The sequence below is a fragment of the Microchirus variegatus genome, assembly GCF_963457635.1.
Source record: "Microchirus variegatus genome assembly, chromosome: 20".
Classification (NCBI taxonomy): Eukaryota; Metazoa; Chordata; class Actinopteri; order Pleuronectiformes; family Soleidae; genus Microchirus; species Microchirus variegatus.
Genome location: NC_139821.1, coordinates 2,889,154 through 2,904,138, shown reverse-complemented (window position 1 = coordinate 2,904,138; position 14,985 = coordinate 2,889,154). Strand labels below are relative to the sequence as shown.

General features: G+C 35.5%; 1 protein-coding gene across 1 annotated transcript in view; it reads left to right on the top strand.

Annotated features, from left to right (window-relative positions):
* LOC310941540 (endosome/lysosome-associated apoptosis and autophagy regulator family member 2-like) overlaps positions 1 to 14,985 on the top strand; it is a gene marked incomplete at its 5' end in the record, with an annotated part of 38,400 nt that overhangs the window by 6,568 nt on the left and 16,847 nt on the right. The window contains 15 exons of the mRNA XM_083906727.1: positions 1,075 to 1,164; positions 1,237 to 1,342; positions 1,426 to 1,575; positions 1,666 to 1,935; positions 2,031 to 2,159; positions 3,442 to 3,532; positions 3,644 to 3,746; positions 3,858 to 3,995; positions 5,073 to 5,345; positions 6,304 to 6,477; positions 7,389 to 7,581; positions 8,582 to 8,678; positions 8,793 to 8,894; positions 10,302 to 10,428; positions 10,525 to 10,703. Coding sequence (XP_083762853.1) covers positions 1,075 to 1,164; positions 1,237 to 1,342; positions 1,426 to 1,575; positions 1,666 to 1,935; positions 2,031 to 2,159; positions 3,442 to 3,532; positions 3,644 to 3,746; positions 3,858 to 3,995; positions 5,073 to 5,345; positions 6,304 to 6,477; positions 7,389 to 7,581; positions 8,582 to 8,678; positions 8,793 to 8,894; positions 10,302 to 10,428; positions 10,525 to 10,703 — 2,222 coding nt within the window. The remainder of the gene's footprint in view (positions 1 to 1,074; positions 1,165 to 1,236; positions 1,343 to 1,425; positions 1,576 to 1,665; positions 1,936 to 2,030; positions 2,160 to 3,441; positions 3,533 to 3,643; positions 3,747 to 3,857; positions 3,996 to 5,072; positions 5,346 to 6,303; positions 6,478 to 7,388; positions 7,582 to 8,581; positions 8,679 to 8,792; positions 8,895 to 10,301; positions 10,429 to 10,524; positions 10,704 to 14,985) is intronic.

The following is a 14,985-nucleotide window of genomic DNA, read 5'->3' as shown; positions in this document are numbered from 1 at the left end:
TCCATTTTCAGTAGCCTTCTCTTGGGGGACACTCGGCTAATTGGGTGACAGAATTGCGTCACTCCCTTGCGACCGGTGTTTCCTCAACGTCTGTAATCTGTTCTCATTCGAAGACGTCAAGCTTTGTCGAGACAAACGTGTTGTTAGCCGTTGCGTTGTTGGCTGTTGTGTTGCGTTCAATGTCGTGGTCAGTTGTGTTGTTGTCCGTTGTGTTGTTGGCGGTTGTGTTCCGTTCAATGTCGTTGACTGTTGTGTTGCGTTCAATGTCGTAGTCAGTGGTGTTGTTGTCCGTTGTGTTGTTGGTGGTTGTATTGTTAGCCCTTTTGTTGTTAGTTCTTGTGTTGCTTTGGCCGCTGTGATATTAGCCGCTGTTTTGTTAGCCGTTGTGTTACTGACTGGTGTGTTGTTGACTATTGTGTTGTTGGACGTTGTGTTATTAGTCTTTCTGTTGTTGGCTGTTGTGTTATTGTCCATTGTGTTGTTGGGTGTTGTGTTGCGTTCAATGTCGTAGTCAGTTGTGTTGTTGTCGGTTGTGTTGTTGGTGGTTGTATTGTTAGCCCTTTTGTTGTTAGCTGTTGTGTTGTTTTGGCCGCTGTGATATTAGCCGCTGTTTTGTTAGCCGTTGTGTTACTGACTGGTGTGTTGTTGACTATTGTGTTGTTGGACGTTGTGTTATTAGCCTTTCTGTTGTTGGCTGTTGTGTTATTAGCAATTTTGTTATTAGCCATTGTGTTGTTGTCCGTTGTGTTATTAGCTGTTGTTTTGTTAGCCGTTGTGTTGTTGGTCATTGTTTTGTACGCCGTTGTGTTGTTAGCTGTTGTGTTGTGTTGCGTCACTGCCTAGCCAGTACAGGGTCTGTTCTCAGTGGAAACACAAGCCTGAAACCAGAACTTAAGTGTTCCAAACCGGACCGTTCCATGATGTAAACACGGCATACATTTACCCTAGCCTTATAGACCGTTTAGATCCGTTTTGAGCGCACAGCGCGAGTATAAATGGGCGTTAAGGGGTGTAATGCTGCCCCCTACAGTTCAGAGTTGTCACTGTTGTTTGTTTGTTGACGTTAACGTTCAGGTCCAGAACGAACAGTGTCAGGAAATGGCTCAGACCGACGACCAGAAGTGGATTAAAATCACCAGCAACGGAGAGTGGGACACACACACGGTGAGGACGTGGCTCTCCTTTGTTTGTGTTGTTTGTGTTGTTTTTGTGTGTCTCACTGTGTGTGTGTTTCAGGTGAGTCTGAAGTCGGGGACAAACATCCTCTACTGGAGAACCACTGGGATCCTGGTGGGAGGGAAGATGGTGAAACCTGTGCTGCTGAAAAACGTCCAGATCGAAGGTAAAAACAACAACAACAACCTATAACGATGTTCTTATATCCTCGTATATTTCTTAATGTAACTGCTCGTCACGTGTGTCCAGGCGTCGCCTACACGTCCGAGTGTTTTCCGTGTCGACCCGGCTGGTTTAGCTCCGCCCCCAGCTCCTTCTCCTGTCAGCCGTGTCCTAGCAACACTTACTCCGTCAAAGGGGCGTCGTCCTGTACGCCGTGTCCGCAACACTACTATTCACGTACGACGATCGCACTCGTTTTTAAGTCACATTTTCAGTTTTACAGTGTAAACAAAAATGTAAATAAAGTGATTTAATTCCACTTCTCAGGTGAAGGTTGGGCAGAGTGCAAGGTGAAGCCGCCGTGCTCGGAGACGGATTATTTCCAGATTCACACGGCGTGCGACAGCGAGGGGAAGACGCAGGTGTTGTTCCGGTGGGTGGAGCCAAAGATCTGCGTGGAGAACGTGACGGGAGCGGTGGCACTTCCTGTGACGGGTCAGAGAGAGGACTGTCCTCCCTGTAACCCCGGTTACTACAACAGCAACGACTCCACCTGTCTGCCCTGTCCACTGGGGACGCACTCTGACGGCACCTACGGTAAACACCGGAGCGGATTTGATCTGGATCATCGTGGTCCACGTGTGATTCCACTGATGTGACACTGTGTGTGTGTGTGTGTGTGTGTGTCTCAGTGTGTGTCCAGTGTCCTGCAGGGACAGAACCCGTCTTAGGTTACGAGTATAAATGGTGGAACGTTCTTCCTCCCAACATGAAGACGTCCTGTTTCAACGTGGGGAACTCCAAATGTGACGAGATGAACGGTAACCAACGCCAACGTCAACTAACTCAGTAACTTAACAAGCTAACGACTGACCAACTACTAACTGAATTAACTAAAACCATATCTATCTATCTATCTATATATATATAGATCTATATACATATAGATCTATATATATCTTACTAACTAACTTACATACTTACATACTTACATACTTACTAACTTACATACTTACTAACTTACTTATTTACTAACTTACATACTTACTAACTTACTTATTTACTAACTTACTAACTTACTTATTTACTAACTTACTAACTTACTTATTTACTAACTTACATACTTACTAACTTACTTATTTACTAACTTACATACTTACTAACTTACTTATTTACTAACTTACTTATTTACTAACTTACATACTTACTAACTTACTTATTTACTAACTTACTTATTTACTAACTTACATACTTACTAACTAACTTACATACTTACTAACTAACTTACTTATTTACTAACTTACATACTTACTAACTAACTTACTTATTTACTAACTTACTTATTTACTAACTTACATACTTACTAACTAACTTACATACTTACAAACTAACTTACTTATTTACTAACTTATTTACTCACTTACATACTTACTAACTAACTTACTTATTTACTAACTTACTTATTTACTAACTTACATACTTACTAACTAACTTACATACTTACTAACTAACTTACTTATTTACTAACTTACATACTTACTAACTTACATACTTACTAACTTACATACTTACTAACTTACTTACTTATTCACTAACTTACTTACTAACTAACTTACATACTAACTAACTTACATACTTACTTACTAACTTACCAACCAACTTACTTACTAACTTACTAATCGACTTACTAACTGATGTACTAACTTACTAACCAACTTACTAACTTACTCACTCACTTACTAACTTACTTATTTACTAACTTACTTACTAATTAATTTACTTATTAACTTACTAACTATCCGATCCATGCCTAGTTAGTTAGTTAGTTAGTTGGTTGGTTAGTTGAAAATTAAGAAGTTGGATATTTGGTTTTATTTCATGTGATTTAATTGTGATTTCATGTGATTTAAAGTGATGTCATGTGATTTAAAGTGGTGTCATGTGATTTAAAGTGATGTCATGTGATTTCATGTGATTTAAAGTGATGTCATGTGATTTCATGTGATTTAAAGTGATTTAAAGTGATGTCATGTGATGTCATGTGATTTCATGTGATTTAAAGTGATTTAAAGTGATGTCATGTGATTTAAATGTCATGATCAGGTTGGGAAGTAGCAGGTGATCACGTTCGCAGCGGATCAGGAACTTCAGACAACGACTATCTCATCCTCAGTCTTCACGTCCCCGGCTTTAAGTGAGTCTCCTCATTCATTCATTCATTCATTCATTCATTCATTCATTCATTCATTCATGCCCAGCACTAATGTGTGTGTGTGTGTGTGTGTGTGTGTGTGTGTGATGTCAGAGTCCCCGCCTCCCTCGCTGGAATGACGGGCGGCGAGTTCGGTCGCATCACCTTCGTGTTCGAGACCATCTGCTCGGCCGACTGCGAGCTCTACTTCATGATGGTGTGTTTTCCCGCGCTGATCTCAATCCGTAATCTCACGCAAGGAAACCTGTGTGATTCTCAGTGTTTGTTGTTGTTGTTGTTGTTGTTGTTGTGACGGCGCCCCCTGCAGGACGTGAACAGGAAGAGCACGACGGTGGTGGAGTCGTGGCAGGGCGGCAAACGGAAGCAGACGTACTCTCACGGCATGACGAGGAACGCCTCGGTCGCGTACACGTGGGCGTTTCAGAGGACGAACCGAGCGACGGACGTGAGTTTTTACCGATTTTTGTTGTTTTTAAACCCGTTTAAAAACGCAGTTTGTGACCAAAGTGCAGCATAAAGAGAATAATGAGAGGCTAAAAAATACGCTCAAGCACACAAGAAACAACTCACAGATAAGGGTTTTTAAACTGGATTTAAAAACAGGAAGTGCGTGAGCTTTAACGTAGATATTTACGACTTTATTAGCCTCGGAGTTCTTCTCTCCTTCAGAGTCAAATATCTGAAAATCTACTGAACGCTTTGGCGTGAAATCTGCTGCTGACGTTCACGATGACTAAAAGAGAAGATTAAGTTAGCCTGGTGATGATGATGATGATGATGATGTGATTTTTCCTATAGCGCCACCATGAGGTTTGGAGTAAGATATTATTCAAATATTTGGCTTTTTTTTTTTTGCGTAAACCTTAATGAAACGGTAACATTTTTAATTGTATCTTTTTAAAAAGTGGTTTAATGAAAAAGTGCCTGTGTTATTTGCACATTTAAGGCTTAAAATTGGTAATATTTTTTGTTTTTTGTTCACAAATTCTTCGTTTATTTTATTCAGCCTTAGTTTCCACCCTTTTATACCATTAAAATACCTCATATACAGTAATTACACTTATTTATGTGACTTAAGATTCATTATTTAGGTTTATCCTTAATTTTAAGGTCAATTTTTTGGTAAAAAGTCTTCTAATTATAAAAAATTATGTCACAAATTAGACCACAGTGGTTGTCAAAGTCTGGGTCGGGACCCCTCAGGTGGTTCACGGGACCGATCTTTGCGGTCCCTCAAACTAATTTGCCGAATTTTCCCAACTTTCTCTCACTTTTAGTTCACATTTATGACTTTTTTTTAAATAACGTGCATAAAATTACGTTTTGATTCATTTACCGGCATCAAAATAATGTTAGTTTTGGTAAAACTGTCATAGAAAATACTATTAATATTAATACTAGTTATAGTTATATTTACATCTAATAATAATTATAAAAATGACATGTTTTGTTCCTCCTGTTTGTCATTTTATGTAAATGTGCTGCGTTCAAACTTCATTATTTAACGTGTGTTTTTGTGCAGCTGCGCCGTTACGTCAGCGACGTGGTGAAGATCTACTCGGTCACAGTGACCAACGTCGTGGACGGCGTGGCGTCGGCGTGCCGCGCCTGCGCCCTGGTGCCCGAGAACTCGCGGCGTCCCAGCACGTCCTGCGTCCCGTGTCCGCCGGGATTCTACATCGACAGAAACACCAACCGGTGTCAGGAGTGTCCGCGTGACACGTACCTGACGGGACGACACACGTACGGAGAGGACGCGTGCGTCGCCTGTGGACCGGCGAGCGTCAGCACCAAGGTGACGACACGCGAGCGTGTTACTAAATTGTTACAAATGTTACATTTTGGAGTTTATTAATGCTGTTATTTACTGAATACGACATGAAATGTATTACTTTAATGTAGATTTTTATGCGTGTGATGATGTGAAAAAATATTTTATTTTTCTTGACCAAAATAATTCAGATTTTTTTTCTTTTTATTAAAATAAAAAATTAACGTAATTTACTAAACTAATTAATTAAATGAACAAATAATGAAAAAATAGATACATTTTAAAATATATTTTTTAAATTAAAAATAAATACATTTTAAATTTAAATAATAATAATTTAGATTTTTATGTATGTGATATGAATGTATGGGATGTGAAAAATTACCAAAATAATTCTGATTTTTTTTCTTTTTATTAAAATAAAAAATTAACGAAATTAACTAAACTAATTACTTAAATGAACAAATAATGAAAAAATAGATACATTTTAAAATATATTTTTTTAATCAAAAATCAATACATTTTAAATTTAAATAATAATAATAATTTAGATTTGTATGTGTGCGATATGTTTGTATGGGATGTGAAAAAAGACAAAAATAATTCAATAATTAATTTTTTTTGCTTTTTATTAAAATAGAAAAATAGAAAAATTATATTTAAAAAAAAATCTATATTTTTAAATTTATAAAAATAATAATATTTTAGATATTGCAATTAAAAAAAAAACAACAACATCCATTGTCAACATCACGTTATTAGTTTTTAAAAACAAACATACCTGACCAAATTATTATAATATACATTTATTACCAAAATAAAATGTTACATACACATTAAAATGTATGCATTATTTTGTTGTGAAGTTTTAAAGATAGCAGACTTCTGCCCCCTTGTGGCCCTCGACAGCATTTTCCCCCTCAGTCATGATTTAAATTGTCATCTTTATTATTGTCAAACCGTTATTCTCTCTGTGTTTCAGGAACACTCCCGTTGCTATAGCGACTGCCTCTTCTCCCACACGGAGAACAACCGCACGCTGACCTTTGACCTCAGCGCTCTGAGCGCCGTGGCCTCGCTGACCATCGGCCCGAGCTTCACGTCTAAAGGCACCAAATATCTTCACCTGTTCAACATCAGCCTCTGTGGACACCAGGTGAAACTTCATATTTCATGTTATTAATTTAAACGTGTTTTTAAAAAATCTCCTTCAGTCTTTTATTTTTGGGGTTTTACTTTACTTTACCTTTTTTCTTGATTTAACTACTGTTAAATGATTGATTTAACAATTGATTGATTAAATCATCATCAAAATCAGACCAAAGGCAGACGAGGGTTCCGTTCATTGTCAATGGAAAGAAATTTCAGAATAAAAGTCGAATATTGAAAAATGTGTAAAAAAAAAAAATGTAAATGGTTTTGATTTTTCCCGAATTTTGACAAAAAAAAGTACGAATTTCAAGAAAAAAGTAAGAATTCTGAAAAAAAATTCAAACAAAAACTGGCTTTTTGTAAAACAATGGATGTTTTTTTTGTTTTTTTAAATTGCAATATCCTAAAATATTATTATTTTTGTAAATAAAAAAATATTGTTTTTTTTTAATATAATAAATGGCGCTTTTTTTTTTAACAAAAAAAATTGTTTTTAAATGGTTTATTCCATGTGGCTCTAATACGCTTCCTTACATTAATTATAATAAGAAATGACTTAACACCTGAAACAGCTTAAGAACGTTTGTATCCATGTTATTTTTCAGAAATTCACTCAGGATTAAACAGAATTATTCATTAATAATAAACCCAAACTGCTTTATTTTCATATTTTACAGTTTTAAGCGTTAAAATTCCATTGTGTAAATGTCAAATCAACATTGAAGTGCTTCAGTGTGTGCGTTTGGTTCCGTCACGTCACGTTAACGCAACACAAGCTGACATTTTCCATTTCCATGTCTTTGAAGGTCAAACAAATCAGATTTAATCCCAATCTCGGCGCATTAGCGTGGCAAACAGCCGCGGGGGCGTAATATTAGAGCGTAACCATAGCAACGTCTGCTGATTCTGTTACAGGGGAGGAGAGCGGCGATCTGCACGGACAACATCACCGACCAGACGTCCGGCAACGCCGAGCAGAGCGACGCGGCTCAGTTCGTGAGCTCTGTGGACGGCTTCATCTGTCAGTCCACCATCATCCCGGCCGACGCGCGAGGCTTCAGGGGCGCCATCGCGTCGCAGTCCATCAGCCTCGCCGACGCGTTCGTCGGTACGTGCGACATGTCAAACTGTAGAAAAGTCCACGTGTAAAAAAAAAACGCCAATTTTACCTCACAAGACAGTTTCTAGTCTGTTTCTGCATCGTTAAGTTTAGGTTTTTGTTCTCGTAAGACTACGACTTTATTCTCGCAATATTAAGATTTTATTCTCGTAAATTAAGATTTTATTCTCGTACTATTAGGACTTTTTTGATATTACGACTTTATTCTCATAAGTTACGACTTTATTCTTGTAATATTTACGCCTTTATTCTCGTAAATTACAAGTTTATTCTTGTAATATTTACGCCTTTATTCTCGTAAATTACAAGTTTATTCTTGTAATATTAAGACTTGGCTCTCGTAAATTACAACTTTATTCTTGTAAATCACGACTTTATTCTCGTAAATTAAGACTTGATTCTCGTAATAATTCGTAATATTACGAATTTATTCTTGTAATATTACTACTTTATTCTCGTAATATTATGAATTCATTCTTGTAATATTACGACTTTATTCTCGTAAATTAAGACTTGATTCTCATAAAGTACGACTTTATTTTCACAATATTACGACTTTATTCTCGTAAATTAAGACTTGATTCTCATAAATTACGACTTTATTTTCACAATATTACGACTTTATTCTTTCTGTACTTAAATTTTAATGTATAGCGAGTGAATCACAATGTTTTCTTATATTTTTCCCTTTTAAATGAGGTAATACATCGGAAAAAAATTGCCCCATAGACTTCCATTCAAAGTGAGTTTTTTCTGCAACCAGCTGAGTCGCCCCCTGGTGGCTGTTCAGTGTATTAATACTTCCTGGTTGGCTTAAAGTGAAAACAGAAAGACTACATCCATTTTTATATATATTTATGTCACATTTTCTAAGTTAATTTTCTTGTTAAGTGTCTAAAAATCATCTTGTGTCTCTGCTGCCCCCTGCTGGCAAGACGTCATACGACCGTATCCCTTTAATGTGAGGGACGTGTCTTCATTTGTCCAGGAGCAACAGCAGAGACGGTTCTGGACGGCATGAACGCCAAACCTGATCTTTTCCCCGAAAACCCCAGAGACATCGCTGACATTAACTTCTTCTACAGGTGCGGACGTCACACACACACACACACACACACACACACACACACACACACACACACACACCATCACCACCAACACCAACAACAAGAACAACAGTAACAGTGTTTCACCTTCAGGTCTTCTCAGGCGACAGCGTCATGTGACCAGGGTCGTAGTTCAGTCATCACCGTTCGCTGTGACCCAGAGAAAAGTGAGCGAGGAGACGTCTCTGTGCCCACGTAAGAGACCACTGTGTGTGTGTGTGTGTGTGTGTGTGTGTGTGTGTGTTTTTATTTATTTTAAAACTAGCTAACTAATGAGAGGTGCTGGAAATGCTATAAATTTCTCATGTTTTCATTTTTTAACTATTCTCCACTGGTAAACTACCTAACAGTCAGTTTACCAGTAACAATAGTATGACGTTTTGGTCAAATTTCGGACCAAAAAATTGTTTTCCCAAAAAATTTTAAAATTTTGGACGACATAGTAGTTTGGTCAAATTTTGGACCAAAAAATTGTCACATTTTGGACGACATAGTATAGTATGACGTTTTGGTCAAATTTCGGACCAAAATTATAATTTTTTTTAAAGTGTCACATTTTAGACGACATGACGTTTTGGTCAAATTTCGGACCAAAACATTTTTTGCCGAAAAAATTGCCAAATTTTGGATGAAATAGTATAGTAGGACGTCAAATTTCGTACCAAATTTTTTTTTGGCCATAATTGTCAAATTTTGGACGACATAGTATAGTAGGACGTTTTGGTCAAATTGTGTACCAAAAATTTTTTTCCAAAAAAATTGTCACATTTTGGACGACATAGTATGACGTTTTGGTCAAATTTCGGACCAACATTATAATTTTTTTTAAAGTGTCACATTTTAGACGACATGACGTTTTGGTCAAATTTCGGACCAAAATTATAATTTTTTTTAAAGTGTCACATTTTAGACGACATGACGTTTTGGTCAAATTTCGGACCAAAACATTTTTTGCCGAAAAAATTGCCAAATTTTGGATGAAATAGTATAGTAGGACGTCAAATTTCGTACCAAATTTTTTTTTGGCCATAATTGTCAAATTTTGGACGACATAGTATAGTAGGACGTTTTGGTCAAATTGTGTACCAAAAATTTTTTTCCAAAAAAATTGTCACATTTTGGACGACATAGTATGACGTTTTGGTCAAATTTCGGACCAACATTATAATTTTTTTTAAAGTGTCACATTTTAGACGACATGACGTTTTGGTCAAATTTTGGACCAAAATATTATTTTTCAAAAACGTTGTCAAATTTTGGAATCTCGACTAACAATTTCTTAATTAAGGTTAATAGTTAAACTAACTAGTAATGAAATGTATACAACCTGCATTTCTTAACCATAGTTAAACTAACTAATGTTAGGTGATGAGAACTAACTAATGTTAATTGTTAAACTCAAATTCACCACCACGTCTCTACTACATTTCTCAACTAATGATAATTGTTAAACTGACAATCTAACTAGTCATTTTAATAGTTTAACTAACTAACATGGTGTTATTTTTTAAATTTCTAACTAACTAGTGAAACTTTTTTTTTTTACGATTTTGTACAAAACAATACACACACAATAACATTTTAATACGTGTGTGTGTGTAGCACGTGTCCTGCAGGAACATGTGACGGATGCACGTTCCACTTCCTGTGGGAGAGCGCCACCGCCTGTCCACGCTGCACCAAGGACGACTTTCACCAGATAGAGGGAGCGTGTAAGAGAGGCGTGCAGGTAACACACACACACACACACACACACACACACACACACACACACACACACACACAGACACACACATCAGTGTTGACACTCACGTCTTGTCCTCAGGAAACTCTGTACGTGTGGAACGAGCCAAAGTTGTGCACCAAGGGCGTGTCTCTGCCTCCCAGAAGCTCCGCCCCCTGCGAGGCCGTGGCACTGTGGCTGAAGGTCGGCATCGGAGGCGGAGCCTTTGTGGCGGCGCTGCTCGTGTCACTCACATGTTATTTCTGGAAGAAAAACAAGAGGTGAGACGTTCGACTTTAAAATTAGACAAAAACTTTAAAAATTAGACAAAAACATCGTACTATACTACAAAAACGACATGCTATACTATGTCGTATACTATGTCGTATAGCATGTCGTTTTTGTCAAATTTGGGACCAAATCCTTTTTTTTTTTTTTTTTAATTGTCACATTTTGGAGACATAGTATAGTATGACGTACTACATTGTATAGTATGACGTTTTTCCCAAGTTTTGGACCAAAAAAAGGTTTTTCAAAAAAACTGTCAGATTTTGGACGACATAGTATATAGTATGTCGTTTTTGTCAAATTTTGGACCAAATTTTTTTTCTCCAAAAATGTGACATTTTGGAGACATAGTATAGTATGACGTACTACATAGTATAGTATGACGTTTTTGTCACGTTTTGGACCAAAAAAACGTTTTTCAAAAATATTGTCAGTTTTTGGACGACATAGTATAGTATGTCGTTTTTGTCCAATTTTGAACCAAATTTTTTTTCTCCAAAAATGTCACATTTTGGAGACATAGTATAGTATGACGTACCACATAGTATAGTATGACGTTTTTGTCACGTTTTGGACCAAAACAACGTTTTTCAAAAAAAGTGTCAGATTTTGGACGACATAGTATAGTATGTCGTTTTTGTCCAATTTTGAACCAAATTTTTTTTCTCCAAAAATGGACACATTTTGGAGACATAGTATAGTATGACGTACTACATAGTATAGTATGACGTTTTTGTCACGTTTTGGACCAAAACAACGTTTTTCAAAAATAGTGTCAGATTTTGGACGACATAGTATAGTATGTTGTTTCTGTCCAATTTTGGACCAAATTTTTTTTCTCCAAAAATGGTCACATTTTGGAGACATAGTATAGTATGACGTACTACATAGTGTAGTATGACGTTTTTGTCACGTTTTGGACCAAAAAAACGTTTTTCTAAAATATTGTCAGTTTTTGGACGACATAGTATAGTATGTCGTTTTTGTCCAATTTTGAACCAAATTTTTTTTCTCCAAAAATGGTCACATTTTGGAGACATGGTATAGTATGACGTACTACATAGTATAGTATGACGTTTTTGTTACGTTTTGGACCAAAACAACATTTTTCAAAAAAAGTGTCAGATTTTGGACGACAGTATAGTATGTCGTTTTTGTCAAATTTTGGACCAAATTTTTTTTCTCCAAAAATGTCACATTTTGGAGACATAGTATAGTATGACGTACTACATAGTATAGTATGACGTTTTTGTCACGTTTTGGACCAAAACAACGTTTTTCAAAAAAAGTGTCAGATTTTGGACGACATAGTATAGTATGTCGTTTTTGTCCAATTTTGAACCAAATTTTTTTTCTCCAAAAATGGACACATTTTGGAGACATAGTATAGTATGACGTACTACATAGTATAGTATGACGTTTTTGTCACGTTTTGGACCAAAACAACGTTTTTCAAAAATAGTGTCAGATTTTGGACGACATAGTATAGTATGTCGTTTTTGTCCAATTTTGAACCAAATTTTTTTTCTCCAAAAATGGTCACATTTTGGAGACATGGTATAGTATGACGTACTACATAGTATAGTATGACGTTTTTGTTACGTTTTGGACCAAAACAACATTTTTCAAAAAAAGTGTCAGATTTTGGACGACATAGTATAGTATGTCGTTTTTGTCAAATTTTGGACCAAATTTTTTTTCTCCAAAAATGTCACATTTTGGAGAAATGGTATAGTATGACGTACTACATAGTATAGTATGACGTTTTTGTCACGTTTTGGACCAAAACAACGTTTTTCAAAAAAAGTGTCAGATTTTGGACGACATAGTATAGTATGTCGTTTTTGTCCAATTTTGAACCAAATTTTTTTTCTCCAAAAATGGACACATTTTGGAGACAAAGTATAGTATGACGTACTACATAGTATAGTATGACGTTTTTGTCACGTTTTGGACCAAAACAACGTTTTTCAAAAATAGTGTCAGATTTTGGACGACATAGTATAGTATGTTGTTTCTGTCCAATTTTGGACCAAATTTTTTTTCTCCAAAAATGGTCACATTTTGGAGACATAGTATAGTATGACGTACTACATAGTATAGTATGACGTTTTTGTCACGTTTTGGACCAAAAAAACGTTTTTCAAAAATATTGTCAGTTTTTGGACGACATAGTATAGTATGTCGTTTTTGTCCAATTTTGAACCAAATTTTTTTTCTCCAAAAATGGTCACATTTTGGAGACATGGTATAGTATGACGTACTACATAGTATAGTATGACGTTTTTGTTACGTTTTGGACCAAAACAACATTTTTCAAAAAAAGTGTCAGATTTTGGACGACATAGTATAGTATGTCGTTTTTGTCAAATTTTGGACCAAATTTTTTTTCTCCAAAAATGTCACATTTTGGAGAAATGGTATAGTATGACGTACTACATAGTATAGTATGACGTTTTTGTCACGTTTTGGACCAAAACAACGTTTTTCAAAAAAAGTGTCAGATTTTGGACGACATAGTATAGTATGTCGTTTTTTTTCCAATTTTGAACCAAATTTTTTTTTCCAAAAATGGTCACATTTTGGAGAAATGGTAAAGTATGACGTACTACATAGTATAGTATGACGTTTTTGTCACGTTTTGGACCAAAACAACGTTTTTCAAAAAAAGTGTCAGATTTTGGACGACATAGTATAGTATGTCGTTTTTGTCCAATTTTGAACCAAATTTTTTTTCTCCAAAAATGGTCACATTTTGGAGACATAGTATAGTATGACGTACTACATAGTATAGTATGACGTTTTTGTCACATTTTGGACCAAAAAAACGTTTTTCAAGAATATTGTCAGTTTTTGGACGACATAGTATAGTATGTCGTTTTTGTAAAATTTTGGACCAAATTTTTTTTCTCCAAAAATTGTCACATTTTGGAGAAATGGTATAGTATGACGTACTACATAGTATAGTATGACGTTTTTGTCACGTTTTGGACCAAAAAAACGTTTTTCAAAAATATTGTCAGTTTTTGGACGACATAGTATAGTATGTCGTTTTTGTCAAATTTTGGACCAAATCTTTTTTTCTCCAAAAATGGTCACATTTTGGAGAAATGGTATAGTATGACGTACTACATAGTATAGTATGACGTTTTTGTCACGTTTTGGACCAAAACAACGTTTTTCAAAAATAGTGTCAGATTTTGGATGACATAGTATATATAGTATGTCGTTTTTGTCAAATTTTGGACCAAATTTTTTTTCTCCAAAAATGGTCACATTTTGGAGACATAGTATAGTATGACGTTTTTGTCACGTTTTGGACCAAAACAACGTTTTTCAAAAATAGTGTCAGATTTTGGACGACATAGTATATATAGTATGTCGTTTTTGTCAAATTTTGGACCAAATTTTTTTTCTCCAAAAATGGTCACATTTTGGAGACATAGTATAGTATGACGTACTACATAGTATAGTATGACGTTTTTGTCACGTTTTGGACCAAAAAAACGTTTTTCAAAAATATTGTCAGTTTTTGGACGACATAGTATAGTATGTCGTTTTTGTCCAATTTTGAACCAAATTTTTTTTCTCCAAAAATGGTCACATTTTGGAGACATGGTATAGTATGACGTACTACATAGTATAGTATGACGTTTTTGTTACGTTTTGGACCAAAACAACATTTTTCAAAAAAAGTGTCAGATTTTGGACGACATAGTATATAGTATGTCGTTTTTGTCCAATTTTGGACCAAATTTTTTTTCTCCAAAAATGTCACATTTTGGAGACATAGTATAGTATGACGTACTACATAGTATAGTATGACGTTTTTGTCACGTTTTGGAACAAAACAACGTTTTTCAAAAATATTGTCAGTTTTTGGACGACATAGTATAGTATGTCGTTTTTGTCCAATTTTGAACCAAATTTTTTTTCTCCAAAAATGGTCACATTTTGGAGACATGGTATAGTATGACGTACTACATAGTATAGTATGACGTTTTTGTCACGTTTTGGACCAAAACAACGTTTTTCAAAAAAAGTGTCAGATTTTGGACGACATAGTATAGTATGTCGTTTTTGTCAAATTTTGGACCAAATTTTTTTTCTCCAAAAATGGTCACATTTTGGAGACATAGTATAGTATGACGTACTACATAGTATAGTATGTCGTTTTTGTCAAATTTTGAACCAAATTTTTTTTCTCCAAAAATGGTCACATTTTGGAGACATAGTATAGTATGACGTACTACATAGTATAGTATGACGTTTTTG